The sequence below is a fragment of the Pseudonaja textilis genome, chromosome 3 (assembly GCF_049901715.1).
Source record: "Pseudonaja textilis isolate UNSWEBS1 chromosome 3, rPseTex1.2, whole genome shotgun sequence".
Lineage (NCBI taxonomy): Eukaryota > Metazoa > Chordata > Lepidosauria > Squamata > Elapidae > Pseudonaja > Pseudonaja textilis.
In genome coordinates, this window is record NC_141992.1 from 151831285 (window position 1) to 151846879 (window position 15595).

Genomic DNA, 15595 nt, shown 5'->3' on the forward strand with positions numbered 1-15595 from the left:
GAAGCGCAATATACACAGTGAACCAAGAGAGGCATGATTTTATTTAAAGTTACATCTTTCCGACTCAAAACATAAACAACTGCCCTGAAATTATAAGATTAATGACTATTATTCTTTATATATGCAGTGATGATTAAGATTGAGCTCTTTAAAATAGTACTCACTTTTTGAAAAATGAGGGGGACTTTAATTCCAGGAAACTTCTTTTGATCATTTTCCAAGAGCACTGCTAATGGAACTCCAAAAAGACCATTTTCTTAAAGAAAAATAATTTAAAATAAAAATTTCAGCAAAGTAATGTTTTGCTGGTTACTAAAAACTTAAATATATAATGTCAGAACATTGTTTGTAACTACCTCGCCTTTTCATCCTTTCTGTCCGGTTCCTTTTCAACTCTATTCCTAAAGCATCATAGACAGCAGTTAATTCAATCAGAGAAAGATAACGAATTTTCTTCATGTCCTCAGGAGACATATCTCCAACTTCAGTTAATCCAAGTCGACTTTTCCTAATTGTATATTTCTGTAATACATTTTAAATTGTTATTTAACATTAAAACATTATAAAGTATGCATGCATGCATATAGTATTTCATCCTTAAGTATATTTTTACAAAAAAAGCAAGTGAATCAAGTTATAAATAATTCTCTTAAGAAGAGTGCTAATTACAATCCTCAGTCTATAGATGGCATACTTAGTTTCCCCTTATGTTGTAGGAATTTAGGGAGGGGGGAATTAAACGAACTGTATCTGAATTCTTGCCTTGTTAAATACAAATATAGAAGACTTACAAGTAGCATGTAACCCTTTTGCTCTCCCACCCAACTCATTTAGAATTGTTTTTTATTTCTGAATAATTTCTCTATGCATAAGATTAGTCTAAATTTATTTTATATTTAGGGAAATTATTATATATTAATATGCATCCTTGAAACAAGTATCAGCAAATCTGCCTATAAAGAATAAATCTAATAGAAAAGGGAAAATAAATTATAAACAGTATTTTCAAACAAAGATCATGTATCTGGTCTGATACATGGGAATATCTGTACAAATTCAAGTATTTATAGATAGTAGATCTATACAGCAGCCCATTAATTCCCTTCTTCCATTGTACAGGTAATTCTGGAATAATATTTGTATGCATTTATTTATTTTTAGTATTTATGAATTTATTCAATACATCTTGATATATAGCTCTCAGCGCTTCATAAAGTAAATTATGTAATTATAGAGGGCAAAAATCCTGATATAGTTATTTTATTTATCCACTTATACAAAATGCTGTTTTACAATAATTAGTTTTTTAACACTGAAATTTTTCCCTTTTTATATTTTTGCTAATTATTATGTTATGGAATTCCTGAAGCAGCACTCATTCTTCAATTTCTGAGGAGAAAAAACTCTCTAAACCTTGGGATCTTAAACAGTGGTGGGATTGAAATTTTTTTACTACCGGTTCTGTGGGCGTGGCTTGGTGAGTATGGCAGGGGAAGGATACTGTAAAATCTCCAATCAGAGGTGGTATTTGCTGGTTCACTGAACTACTCAAAATTTCCACTACTGATTCTTCAGAACTGCAGTGACTCTCAACACCATCAGCCAGCATACAAGCAGAAATACTGATCTGGCAGCATCAGAGATAAGGTGACATTCTCCACGACTTGCTGTAAGGCATGTTCAGAGCTGACTACGGAGCCCGACAGTCAGAACCTGCTGAATACCACCTCTGACCTTAAAGCCTTGTGCCTTTTTCTGAGCTTGCTTGCCCAACAGATTCTGGAACTTGTGAAAAATTTGCTTCAGGAGGAGAGATAAAGTAATTTTATTGAGTTCTTTGTTCCTTTTAAAACTTTTGATGGATAGAAGAAGGCTTTGTATACCAAATTTGTAGCACCTTGACTAATTTGAATATAGCATGTGGCTGTTTATTAGGCATTTCTAATAATATTTGATAGGCCAGTGAAATTTCTCTTGACTTTCATTATGTGCATAATAAACTTTTTCTTCCAATATGAGTATTTTATGAGTAATTTCAGCAAGGTACTTTATTTCTTAGTTATTCATTTCAGAGTAACCTGTTTAGAAAACAAACTATTATTATTATTATTATTATTATTATTATTATTATTATTATTATTATTATTATTATTATTATTATTATTATTATTATTACAAATCTCTAAAGTCAATGTAACATATTTTATGCTTGAAAGAAACTCAGGCATGATATAGAGTACATAAACTTGAGGAGCTTAAACTTACAGGTAAAGCGGAATCATCCTTTTTTAATCTTTGACTTTTGTGACATTCTCTGTGTTTTGGAGACACTGTGATTGATTCTGAGAAGGAAATTTCAAGGGAAAGCTCCTCTTTCTGCAACTGGCTGCCTTTATTGAGTTCATATTCCATACAGTCACTAGCTGAAATCAAGGGAGAATTTTCATGAATGTTGTATTCTTCATGGAAAAATAACACACTCAAAGGCTGGAGAAACTAATTCCAGAGCATTAACCATATATTTCTGTTCGTTTATAGTAAGAACTACATGGCAATTCATGAAAGAATTATTAAGATATTTGTTATTCATTTATTCCACCTCAGTTCCTGAACTGAGATCCAGGCTCAGAAATCAAGGGCCTGAAGTAGATTGGTATATATGTTTTTTTCCCTTCCCATTTTTAACTCAATGGGTTTTAATCAGGTGCAGACAATATGATGCTCATGGTAACAAAAGCCCTGGTTTGGTTTCTGCCAAAAGGGTTTTAAAAATTGAAATAATATAGCGTATTCTTTTAATATATTTTATGACAGTTTAAAAAGATTAATGGGTAAACAGAAGCATTCCCCACAGATTTCCCACAGATTTTGTGTTTGCAAAAAACTTTGATTTTGTTTTTGCTGATTAGATATGTTTGTTGCTATAGAAATGGCTAGTTTATACTGTGGTATAAAAGTAAAATTTTGAGTAATGTTTCTATTGTGTTAAAGAGAGTTGGGAGTCAACCCTCCCCCCAAGTTTCTATTACTTTAAAAAAATCTTTGTATTTTATATTTTGATAAGCTAATAAAATGTATTATAAAAAATGCCTGAGGTCAGAAAGAATAGCATAAAATTTAATAGACTAGTAAACCTAGGACAAAATCTGATATATAATTAGTCATAAATCCCACAGTGATAAAAGAGACTTATTCTGAAATAATAATATATAGGATTTCTGCATTAAAATTTAAATAAGATACTGCCATCAACAATCAAATTATTTCATAGATTATTTAAAAAAAAAACAAGGTATGTTAACTATTAGTAGATACTCACAGCTAACCATTTTCCAATCTGGATTCTGCACAGAAAAATCTATACCATTGGTTGTAACAGGTAATACTGGTATAGTCTCAAATGTAGGCTGGAAGACAAGAAAATATTAGAATAATTTATTTCGGATACAAATATGCAATTCATTGACTTCAGTTAGCATTACACAATTTTTCTTTGTTCATACTGTACAGATTAAATTGTAATTGTAATTAAAATAAAATTAACTTTCATTAAAACAAAAAGGGGAAAAGAAAATCACATAGAATTCCATGGAATTATTTAAAAATATGAATGGAAATAATTAGTTTTTATTAAAAAATAATTCACACAGTATGACATCTCCCTTTTGCTTAGCTATTATCAAGGTGAAATGTATCAATTCAGCTCTGCTTATTATTAGCCCTTGGAATGTAATATAATTCACAATAGCACTGGAAATTACTGAAATTATATAATGACAATTGGAAATAAAATGATCTATCATTAATGAACAGGATAGAAAACAAAATATTGATAACAGAGTGCGTTTTTGTGTACTGATGTTCCTGAGGCTAAAACTGCCTTGAATATCACAAGTTTTTAAATGTGGGCAAAAGGAGGTTTTGATATGTATTTTATAGAAAGGCATTTTATTTTCAATAACACATTTTCAAACATTTTTTAACAATTATTAAGTCCTATACATAAACTACTTCAGTGAAGATATATTGAAAGAATAAGTAGAGTTCTATTGCAAAATATCTAACTTTTATATATAAACATATATTAAAGTCATAATATTTTTTTTGTTATCAATAACCAATAAGTTTAGAAAAAGAATGAGGTGGCCTAAGTAATTTGATATACATTTGTACTTGCACATACTGTATTCCTTTTTACAAACTTTGAATGAGGTTTAATGTCACATAATTTCTTCATAGAAACATATAAAAGGTGATTAGATAAATCATATATATTTTTAATTCTTTTATTTTCAAGTTTGTAGCTCTTAAAAGAACAAAAATTGACTTGAATTTATGAGCAATATCTGGTGAAAGTTTTAAAGAAAAGCACAATTCCTATCTCTATCATCATCACATTCAAGAGCAGAATATATAAAACAAAAAGGGAAGCAGAAACTACTTTGTGATAGGCCTTCCTAAACGTTTTTGCAGCATTTTGGTACAGAATATTATACCAATTTAAAGTGAAACTTCACAGAGTAATCAACCAGTAACCAAAATAATAAATAAATAAATTTCAAAAATATCTAAAGCATTAAAAAAGTTCACTTACAGAGGAATTATGAATGCCAAAGATATCACGCACATCTCTGACTGTGTGTTTATTTTTCTTTCTCATGGTCTGAGAATATGTGGTATATCTCTTCTGCACAGCAGCTGCTTGAGTTCGGGTCAATGTTGATAGCAATGCTTCTCCATTGTCTTCTTCCGATTCTGATATTAATGTAGACAGACCAACATCTTGCAACCATTCAGCTTCTAGTTCACCTTCTATAGAGGAACATATTATATGAAGCAAGCTCAGTTAATCTATTGTAGCAAAATATAAGGAGTCTGGTCACATCTTTTCTACTAACAAATTTTGTTAAAAGGCTTTTTTTAAAAAAAAAAATTGATAAGATACTTCTAACCTGTTCCACATGCAACCTGTATCTGCATGACCAACTTGTTTCTACTCCTTAGTTCTCAAATCACCCAGTATAAATCTTCTATTAGCCTAGCCATTCTCACTGATGAAGTGAGGTCCAGCTCATGAAAATCCATACCTTTTAATCTATTAGTCTGAAAAGATAAGTCCAGGGTCAGATTAGCATTAGGAATATGATGAAAGGACAAGATTGTCACCACAAAATCCCTTCCTCATCTAAACATCTGACTCTCAAATTTTGATAGGGAGATAACCAGCAAGACCCACAACAAAATACTGTGATGTAAATCAATGTTAGTCAAGTCCCACAAATATGACTCTTTCAACACTATTTTAGTATTTTTTTTCATTCTTCCTTCCCCTCCTGATCTAACTGCTAATCAGCGTGCCATAACCCTAGTCATGCTCACCTCTGGAGGGCTGAGTTCTAGGTGATTACAAATTCTTATAATAAGAATCTGTTAAAATATACTTCTGAAAACAGCTTTTTATGAGCAGGCAGGCACAGAATCTGTAGAACAACGCAGTTTAGTAGAAACATTTCAGAAAATTTGAAAGAACAAATTTGGAAAAGAGAGTGGGGAGAGAAGGACATATCGTTGAGATGTCTAAATGCAAATGCTTTGGCATTGGGAATAAATCAGGGAAATCTTTCTGCACAATCATGCTGAGCTAAGACATCTTGCAGACACGCTCTTTCATCTTTTAAAAAGAATTGGCTGAAAATACTAGTATTTGGCATTCTAGGGTCAAGGGTTGCACAGTGATCTGATTCTGAAGAGGAAAATATGATGTGGAGTATGCAGGGGCACACACATAGCTTCTGTTTGTAACTCTGTAAACCAAAGAGTTTGAGGCCCCCCAACTTGGTTTTTGGGAAGGCTGTCAACGCCTGGCCCCCAGGTGTTAGGACTGAGATGTTAGAGGACTACAATATATGTGACTCTGTCTTGTGAATTTGTTTCTTTTTATTATTTTTAACTATGTTTGTTTGCGGAGCCCTTTTTACATATTGGATTATTGCAATATGTTCTACATGAGGCTGCCCTTGAAGACCATCCAAAAGTTGAAAATAGTCTAGAATGTAGTGGCATTTGCAGTTCTGGGCACTTCGTGGTTTGCCTATGTTAGTGTCACACCACTACTGAATTTGCTGTACTGAGTTGCTTTCTAGGTGTAATTCAAGGTACTGGTTATCACCTTTAAAATCCTACATCACCTAGACCCAGGTTATATTCAGGACTGCCTCAATGTGAGAGCATCTGCCCATCCTACTAGACCAGATAAGGTGGGCACATCCCAGATCCATTCTTTAAATACTGTCATGTGATAGAACCTTGGAGATGCCCTTTTTTGTAGCCACCCTGGTCTTTTGGAATAGCTTCCCAACTGAGATTTTGGGTGGGGTATTCTTTTAACCTTCTGGGTGGCTGTGGAGATCTGGCTCATGTCTAAAGCATTTCTCAACTGTGCTAATATCAGATACATGATATGGGTTCTAGACTGATGAGCTGTATTCAAGTATAGGTCTAGCAAATGTTTTGTATACTCTAGTTAGTAGTGTGATATTACCAGAGAAGAAGCTACGTAGGATTAGATTAACAACTCTTAATTCCTTTTTGGTTATGTAGTTACAGTGGGCTATGGCAGTTAGATCATTTGAGATGAGTACTCCAAGATCCTTGACAGAGTTTGGATCATCAACAAGGTCTTGACTATTCAGCCTGTATTTTATTTTCTGATTTTTTTTGCCAATATGTCGGACAGAGCATTTATTAGTTGAGATTTGAAGTTGCCATTTGTTTGACCATCCTGATACATAGTCAAGGTCTTTTTGAAGGGTAGCAGTATTGTCTGTGGTGTTGAATAGCTTTACATCATCAGCGAAGAGAACGCAGTTGCTCTTAACATGATCACACAGGTCATTTATGTAGAGTATGAAAAGAGTTGGTCCTAGAACACTGCCTTGGGAGACACCACTGTTGACAGGTACAGAATTTGATAGGACACTCCCAGTTTTGACCATTTGTTGTCTGTTTGACAGGAATGCTTCTATCCAGATATGCAGGTGCCCAGAGATACCATAAGATTTTAGTTTTAGGAGTAGTTTGTGATGTATCACTTTTCACAGGTTGAATCAGGGGTCAACTGTCTGGATGGTCTGGAGCAGGAATGAGCAATTAATTTTCCCAAGAGGCCATATGAGAAACTGCAACTGTTGTGGAGGACTGAATCAATAACTCCTGGATAGCTTTGCCCACTTGTGCACAAGGTGGTGCTTCAATCAAGGTGGTGGTGGTGGCTGAGCTCGGGTCCCTTCATGCAATGATCACAACCACTATCTCCTCAGGCTTCTCCTGGTAAGCATACTAGTGTATGATATCCAAAATCAGATGAAATCTGGTAGCAGTTTTTTCTAACAAATTTTATGAAAAGGCATCAACTTTCATGAGCTGAAAATCACTTCATCACAATGAAATGAAATTTAAAAGTTTATGTCTTCTGATTTCCAGAAAGAGAATTACTCTATGTAGGTAATAGAGAAATAGTATTAGTGCAGGGGTGTCAAACTGGATTTCTTTGAGGGCCGAATCAGGCCTGTGGTTCTCTTCTGCAAGCCAGGGTGGGTGGGTTGGATGGAACAGATGCTTCCTGCAGCACTTTGCCATCCAAAACAGGACATGGGGGGTATTTCTAATAAAAAATGTTTTAAAGCATTGAACGAGTTTTATATTAATGTACTGCAGATTCTCCCCCCCTTAAATTTTAGTTGATTATTAATTGTATCATTCATATTCTTTATTGCATTACTTTTTATATGTTATATTTTACCAATATTTTAAAAAAACATTGCCCTATCTCTGCACTAAGATACATGGATAAGCTAAAAGCATCTAAATACTTTGTCTTTTATTGAAAAATACCAATGGAAAGATAATATTGTAAGCTTCCAATAGAAGTCCTTGGGGACAGACTACTGGACTAATTTTGCCTTTGGCCTGACTCAGTATGTATTTTTCTATGTTGTTGAAAATAATATAATACAGTAACATAAAAAGGTATTTGTTTTCTATATTTCTATATTGTAACTCTCCAAAAGGGATTATGGCCACCGAAAAACCATAATCAGACTATTTAATTAATTTATTTAGTGTATGCCAAATACATGTACTTACAATGGTTCAAATGTCAATGTCCAATGCATCCAGCCATTCAAGGACAGATCGTCTATGTTGAAAAAAATCAGACATTGGGCCAGTGTAAGCTCTTGATGGGCATTTGGACACAATGTGATGGATATTTTATTGAGGAGCACCACAGTTACACTGAGGAGTAGAGACAAGACCCCACTTAAACAATGAGTCCTGGCAGACACCATGTTGGGTACGGATCCTGTTCAGAGTTGAACAATGCTGGCAAGGAAGATAGCATCTTTTGAATAGGGTCATATATGAAACTGCTGCCTGGATACAGCTCATTGAAAGTCATGAGAACAACTCACAACCTGATTAAATTTCAGCAAATCCAGCAGGAAAGCTTGGAGCCTACTAAGGAAACTGGGAGCTGCCAGACAACCTGCTTGACCTAGTGTAATTGCCGACCAAGTAGTCTCCTGAGTTGTCTCCCTCTCTAAAGCCCCAAGAGTGAAAGAGCAATCAAGGAAACACTCTCAGCCTTTTGACGGTCAGCTCCATCACACTCTGTATTCACCCACCCTTTCTCCGTGGATGAAATCGACACAGCCATCAACAGTCAAAAGTCTGGCAAAGCACTAGGTTTTGATGGCATCCACCCTGAATTTCTAATTCATTCTGAGAGACTAACAAGGAATTGGCTTGGCAAATTCTTTTCATACATACTTTCTAGTGGACACCTCCCAAAGTAATATTGCTTCTGAAACCTGGCAAACGACAAGACAAACTACAGAGTAGAAAGCTATCATCCCATTGCCATTCTGAGTTCTTGTTACAAACTTATCATAAACAGAACCCACAATAGATACATTTCTGCCTGTGGAACAAATTGGCTTTCATCATAATCAGACTACTATACATTATTAAATCATAAAATCATCACTAAAATTATTAAACTCACAATATTAATAATTTCTAGGCATCCCAATGTCAATGATCTAATCCTCAAGGGCCCTTTTGAAAAACTCAGCTGAACATCTTGGAAGCCTACCCTGTTTCTCCAACAATATGGCCTCCCCTAGTAGGAAGTCCCTGCATGTTTTATAGGCATGAAATGAAATTAAGCCCCTCCCCCCAAATTAAGGCCTATATTAAAACATGCGAAATGGGGGGGGGGGAATGGTGGGGGGGGATTGCCGTTAGGAAGTACTTTTGTTGCACACCCGGATATGGTGCTGCCTGCGTTGACCCCGATATGAAGTGCCCCACCAATGCCGAGGTCAACATCCAAGCCATCGCTGCCCACCCGCCCAAAGATGCAAGGGGCGGGGGAATTAAGTCACCCCCCAAAAGACGGCCTAGCCATTTTTTCGGGGCTCAAAAAAAAAATAAGACCCGGCCTTATTATATAAGAAACACGGTACTAGAAACCAATGAAGAGCACTATACTGGTGCAATGCCACAACTGTAGCTTCCAGGTAGCTTTCAAGCCAGCCATGTAGAGCATGCTGCAGTTATTACTACAAAAGATGACAAGAGCTAAGTTGGAGGTATATAGGTGAAACTCGAAAAATTAGAATATCATACAAAAGTTCATTTATTTCAGTAATGCAACTTAAAAGGTGAAACTAATACATGAGATAGACTCATTACATGCAAAGCAAGATAGTTCAAGCCGTGATTTGTCATAATTGAAATGATTATGGCTTACAGCTCATGAAAACCCCAAATCTACAATCTCAGAAAATAAGAATATTGCGAAAAGGTTCAATATTCTAGGCTCAAAGTGTTCCACTCTAATCAGCTAATTAAGCCATAACACCTGAAAAGGGTTCTTGAGCCTTTAAAGGGCCTCTCAAAATGGTCTCTCATTTGGTTCAGTAGGAATCACAATCATGGGACAGACGGCTGACCTGACAGTTGTGCAGAAAACCATCATTGACAACCTCCATAAGGAGGGAAAGCCTCAAAAGGTAATTGCAAAAGAAGTTGGATGTTCCCAAAGTACTGTATCAAAGCACATTAATAGAAAGTTATGTAGAAGGGGAAAGTGTGGAAGAAAAAGGTGCACAAGCAGCAGGGATGACCAGCCTGGAGAGGATTGTCAGGAAAAGGCCATTCAAAAGTGTTGGGGACTTTCACAAGGAGTGGACTGAGGCTGGAGTCAGTGCATCAAGAGCCACAACACATAGACGGATCCTGGACATGGGCTTCAAATGTCATATTCGTCTTGTCAAGCCACTCCTGAACTAAAGAAAAACAGAATTGGTCGGTTGCTCAATGGTTCAAAGTCCTCTTTTCTGATGAGAGCAACTTTTGCATCTCATTTGGAAACCAAGGACCCAGAGTCTGGAGGAAGAATGGAGAGGCACACACTGCAAGATGCTTGAAGTCCAGTATGAAGTTTTCACAGTCTGTGTTGATTTGGGGAGCCATGTCATCTGCTGGTGTTGGTCCACTGTGCTTCATTAAGTCCAGGGTCAACGCAGCCGTCCACCAGGAGATTTTAAAGCACTTCATGCTTCCTTCCGCAGACAAGCTTTATGGGGATGCTGACTTCATTTTCCAGCAGGACTTGGCACCTGCCCACACTGCCAAAAGAACCAAAGCCTGGTTCAGTGACCGTGGGATTGCTGTGCTTGAAAATCAATGGGGCATTGCCAAGAGAAAGATGAAAGACATGAGACCAAACAATGCAGAAGACCTGAAGGCCGCTATTGAAGCATCCTGGTCTTACATAACACCTCAGCAGTGCCACAGGCTGATAGCTTCCTGCCACACCGCATTGAGGCAGTAATTGCTGCAAAAGGGGCCCAAACCAAGTGCATGCTTATACTTTTCAGAGGTCTGATACTGTTCTATGTACAATCCTTGTTTTATTGATTGCATGTAATATTCTAATTTTCTGAGATTGTGGATTTGGGCTTTTCATGAGGTGTAATCCATCATCATCAGAATTATGACAAATCACGGCTTGAATTATTTTGCTTTGCATGTAATGAGTCTATATCATATATTAGGTTCAATGAAAAAAAAAAAACAACAACAACAAGGAGAGAGCCAAGACATAGACATTTATTTTATTTATTTATTGAATGTATTTGATGCCTATCTTGTAGCAAAGGACTTTGGGTGGCTTCAGCCTTAAAATCATAACAAATAAATATCTTTAAAAGAATAAAAGTAGAAATAATGGGAAAGTAAGGAAAACTTCAGAAATTATTTTGATGTTTAGAAACTTTTACCCAATCTTGAGAAAAAAGAGACAGAAAATTAAATTGCTATTTGCTGCTGCAGTATAAAGGTGGATTTACTTTCAATTAGCTCTGGAAAAATGCTGCCTCATGATTTTATCAACACAATTTTAATAAAGCTGTATAACTAATTCATTAACTCAGCCCCCAAGGCTCAAAAAACTTTACGCTTAGAAGACACAACTGGGACTATTCATTTCCATAATTCCAATATTTAAATATTTTAACGTCTATGTCTTCATACAGATCTCTTCTCCCCACTCTTCCCACTTATGAATTAAATAAATAAGCTGTTTTTTTTAAAAATAAATTCTGGATGCAATCGATTCAAAGTAAAGGACTTCAAGGCTGTGGCATTACCCTACTTGTCAAGAAACAAGCTTTTGCAGAACTGTTTAGAGACTGCAGGAAAAACAACAATCTTTGTAGAAGAATTAAAAACATGCTCATCTTCAGAGTACTTCTCCTATTTAATGTCAGTGGGACGTAAAGAGTGTTAACCGAATTGCAAATAAAATTTTGAAGATATAAGCCTTTAACATAAAGGAAAGATAATGAATCTCTGTTTATTTGCTGCTTTTATCACTCCAGCTGAGCCATAAAAACTTGAATTGAAATGTGCGTGACGGGGACATTTTTAAAAAGTATTTATCTTGTGTGGCTATAGGGAAGACATTTCAGTGGTCACTGAAATGCCCTTAATGCAAACAAACTTTATATCAATCTCTTGCTATGAAAAAGCAAATATCTTTGAATAATATTGTCCTAAATAGGGGGTGTGATGGGTCAGCGGTTGAAGATACTGAGCTTGTCAGTTGGAAAGATGACAATTCAAGTTTAAGACCCGAGCACTGCATGATGGTGGGCTGTCCCTTATTAGTCCTGATTATTCTATGTACTCACACACCCAATTGCCACTTAAATCAGTGTTCCCCAACCTTTTGAGCACCAGGGACCGATTCTGTGGAGAGAGATTTTTCTTCGGATTGGAGGGGGTGTGGTTTCATGTGCTGCCGCATCCTGCTTGATCGAGCTTCACTTGTTTGCACGGCCCAGTTTCTGGTATGCTGAGGACTGGTGTCAGTCCACAGACCAGGGGTTAGTCCCCCAGACTTAAATGAATTAATTGAATCAAGGACCAATATTTCACATTGCTAAACTGTATGTTGAGTGATTATTTAATGCAATAAAATGAAAAAAGGAACAAACTTTGGGGTAGATCAGAGGTGGTATTCAGCAGGTTCTGACTAGTTCTGGAGAACCGGAAAATACCACCTCTGACTGGAGATTTTACAGTGCCACACCCACCAAGCCATGCCCACAGAACCGGTAGTAAAGAAAATTGAATCCCACCACTGGGGTAGATGCTTATCCAGTCTCTCTCCATATTCAAAAGGAGACAAATACCACTTCCAAGAATTAGGCCTGGTAAAAATCATACCATGAACTTCTGTATTTGATTCTTTTTGTATAATTTCTATTGAAGGCTTTTACAGGTAACTATTAGTCAATTAATTAGTCAATTAATCATATTATTATCCAACATAGCTATGCAGTGTTTCTGATTCAGTTCTCAAACATAAATGGACATTTATTACACCAGCACCTCTTTGGAATAAAAACAAGGATCAAGGAAGATCTGAATTATTAATTCATACCATCAGGAGGCTTGACTTCTAACAGGTTTTGCTCATCTTGCCTTTCTTCTGTGCTCTCCTTGATGTTTTCTACCTCACACCAGAAATCCTCCATAGAAGTGCTATCAACAGAAACTTGTGAATTGGAACGGCTATACACGGGAGGGCGCAATGATTCATTGGAGAGCATTCTGCTAATTCGTTGGCAACGAGGGAGAGATTTCCTGAAACAAAACAAAAATAAAGTTAGGGAAAATGATGAAGAAATGTTGTTATACTATTCACTTGATACTCAATTAGCCATGCTTTTAATTTTGTTCTCTGCATATGTACTGTAAAACTGAGTTTTAGGTGGAAAATAAAAATCAGGAATCTCTATCATTCATTCAAATTTCCCCACTGTTTGGGCTCACTGAACTGTTTGGTATCATATTCTTCTGACTCTTAAAGTTGCCAAGTTTGGAGACCTCTGCTTTAAAGCAAGGAAAACTTGAAGTAAAATTGTAAGCACAGTTATGCGGTTTTCTCTTAGCAACTGCTTCACTTAATGACAACTTACAGGAACCAAATGTGGTTGCCACATGAGGACTACCTGCATTGTATTTTATGTCAAGTCAAACATAGTAGAAAAACATATTAATGTTATATGATAGTGTGCCATAAGTTTTGACAGCACAATCTGGGAAATATTAGTGGTTGCAAAAATGGAGCTCATGGTTAAGTTTATAGTAGATTGTCCCCCACTGCCTTAAATAAAGATATGCTAAATAATAAAGAACAAAGACAGTGAGCACATATTCTTTTTAAACATACAAACACACACACACACACACACAAAGATGGAGGAGGGTGGAAGGAAAGGAAAGACAGAAAAAGAGAGAAAGACCTATTTTTCCAGTACTACATCATAAAGGGTTTTAATAATCAAGAGAAAAACTGTCCATATATTGCAAGTAAAGTTTTGTTATTAATGCATTACAATAAATTTCTTGCTTTCCAAGTAACTGTGTCCAACAATGCTTATTGTCAAGATGAAAAGTTTAAGGATAGAGAGAAATCAAATAATATGAAAGGAAAAATCAAATGGTAAATTGTTTGTAAAAGAAAATTTTATACAAGTCAGTGTAAAAGAAAGTTTTATCTAAGTCAGTGAAAAAGAATGTTCCACATAACTCTGTTGTGTGCAAATAAACAATAGTGAAATGATTCTAACCAAATATACCTATTAACCATCTGTCAAATGATAAGATATAATTCAGACATTTAAAGCAGATGGTACATTTTGCAAAAGACAATAACATTTTTTGGTTTTATGAACTAATATTTTTATGGAAGAAAAAATATTAATTGTAGGGAAATGCAAATATTTCATATGCATTAGGACAGTTATTGCTTTGAGATAGATAAGATATAGAACAAATATGATTAAGTATATTTAAATGACTGAAGTCAATGAAGTGGATTCCATCTAGCTTGGTTATTGGTACTGCATGAAAAAACAAGGGAACAAAGTAATTTTGAAGGCTGTTTGTACTGTGATTTTAGAAGATACTAAATCTATGTATGTTTATCTCTAGAGATTATTCCTGTGCTACTACATGAACAGATGCAGTCTACTTTTTAAAAATATCACATGATAGTTAATTTCAGAGAGTATACATAACTGCTGCTGTATAAAGTTGGAGGGCTCTTGTACGCAATCTGCATATTAGACTGAAATAAGCATTGGTCTTAACAATCACAAAGCAATCATGATTATATCAATTAAGGGCTTTATTTCATGAGATACTAGTTGCCTGCTAAGCTGAAGAAGCAGTGCAACTTGTCCTAATTATTTTATTTTATTTTATTATAGCCTATCACAATCCCAAAGAATTACAAAATTCTACATAGGACTCTTCAGGTTTTAGTTACTCCTTGGGTACAATTGCCTGCGAGTAGGGGAATAGGCAGAATCTTTACATAAACCATATAAAGAAATTAAAAAGTTAAAGGTGAATAATAACATAAAGCTGGGAAGTGGGAAGTAGTAACAAGACCAAGTGCCACGACCCAGTAGAAGTAGGAAGTGCAGTGCCATGGTAAGTGCCACAGTAGAAATTAGAAATAGGAAGCAGTGGGAAAGGACTTAAAACAGCAAAGTACTGTATTTTGAGGCACATGCATCTCCAACTTATACTTTATTTACATGCCAGAGTAAGCAAAGCATACGTGTTAGATAATGAACTTCCCTACATAATTTTTTATGGAGACTCAAGAAATATAAAATATAAATCTAAAATAATGTTGTGTGAACAATGTATTTCTGTACATAGGAAACACTTCAGAAAGGATCAGATAACTACAATGACACAGACAACACAGCTGTTCTTTTCATATTATCTTAAGTACAAACATTTTTAGATTTTTAAGTTTGGGCAAGATGTATTTATTACATGTAACAGTTAAGAAAATAAACTTATTGTAAATTATGAAAAGTTGCACATGACAGCAGCTTTCCAAGCTGTATTATTTTTGGACCATTCTTTCATATATATCGGTTTCATGCTGTAGAGGCATCTGAGGACTGAAGAGATGATAGAGGAACAAAATGGTTTGCTT

At 35.4% G+C, this 15595-nt stretch overlaps 1 protein-coding gene across 2 annotated transcripts in view; it reads right to left on the minus strand.

The window, feature by feature from the left end:
• The window catches only part of ARHGAP28 (Rho GTPase activating protein 28), a 74491-nt gene that overhangs the window by 19196 nt on the left and 39700 nt on the right, over positions 1-15595 (minus strand). For both annotated transcript variants that reach the window (XM_026699157.2, XM_087931099.1), the window contains exons 2-7: positions 13016-13218; positions 4595-4812; positions 3320-3407; positions 2266-2423; positions 357-522; positions 165-256 (exon numbers count right to left, since the gene is read on the minus strand). In XM_026699157.2, coding sequence (XP_026554942.1) covers positions 165-256; positions 357-522; positions 2266-2423; positions 3320-3407; positions 4595-4812; positions 13016-13218 — 925 coding nt within the window. The remainder of the gene's footprint in view (positions 1-164; positions 257-356; positions 523-2265; positions 2424-3319; positions 3408-4594; positions 4813-13015; positions 13219-15595) is intronic.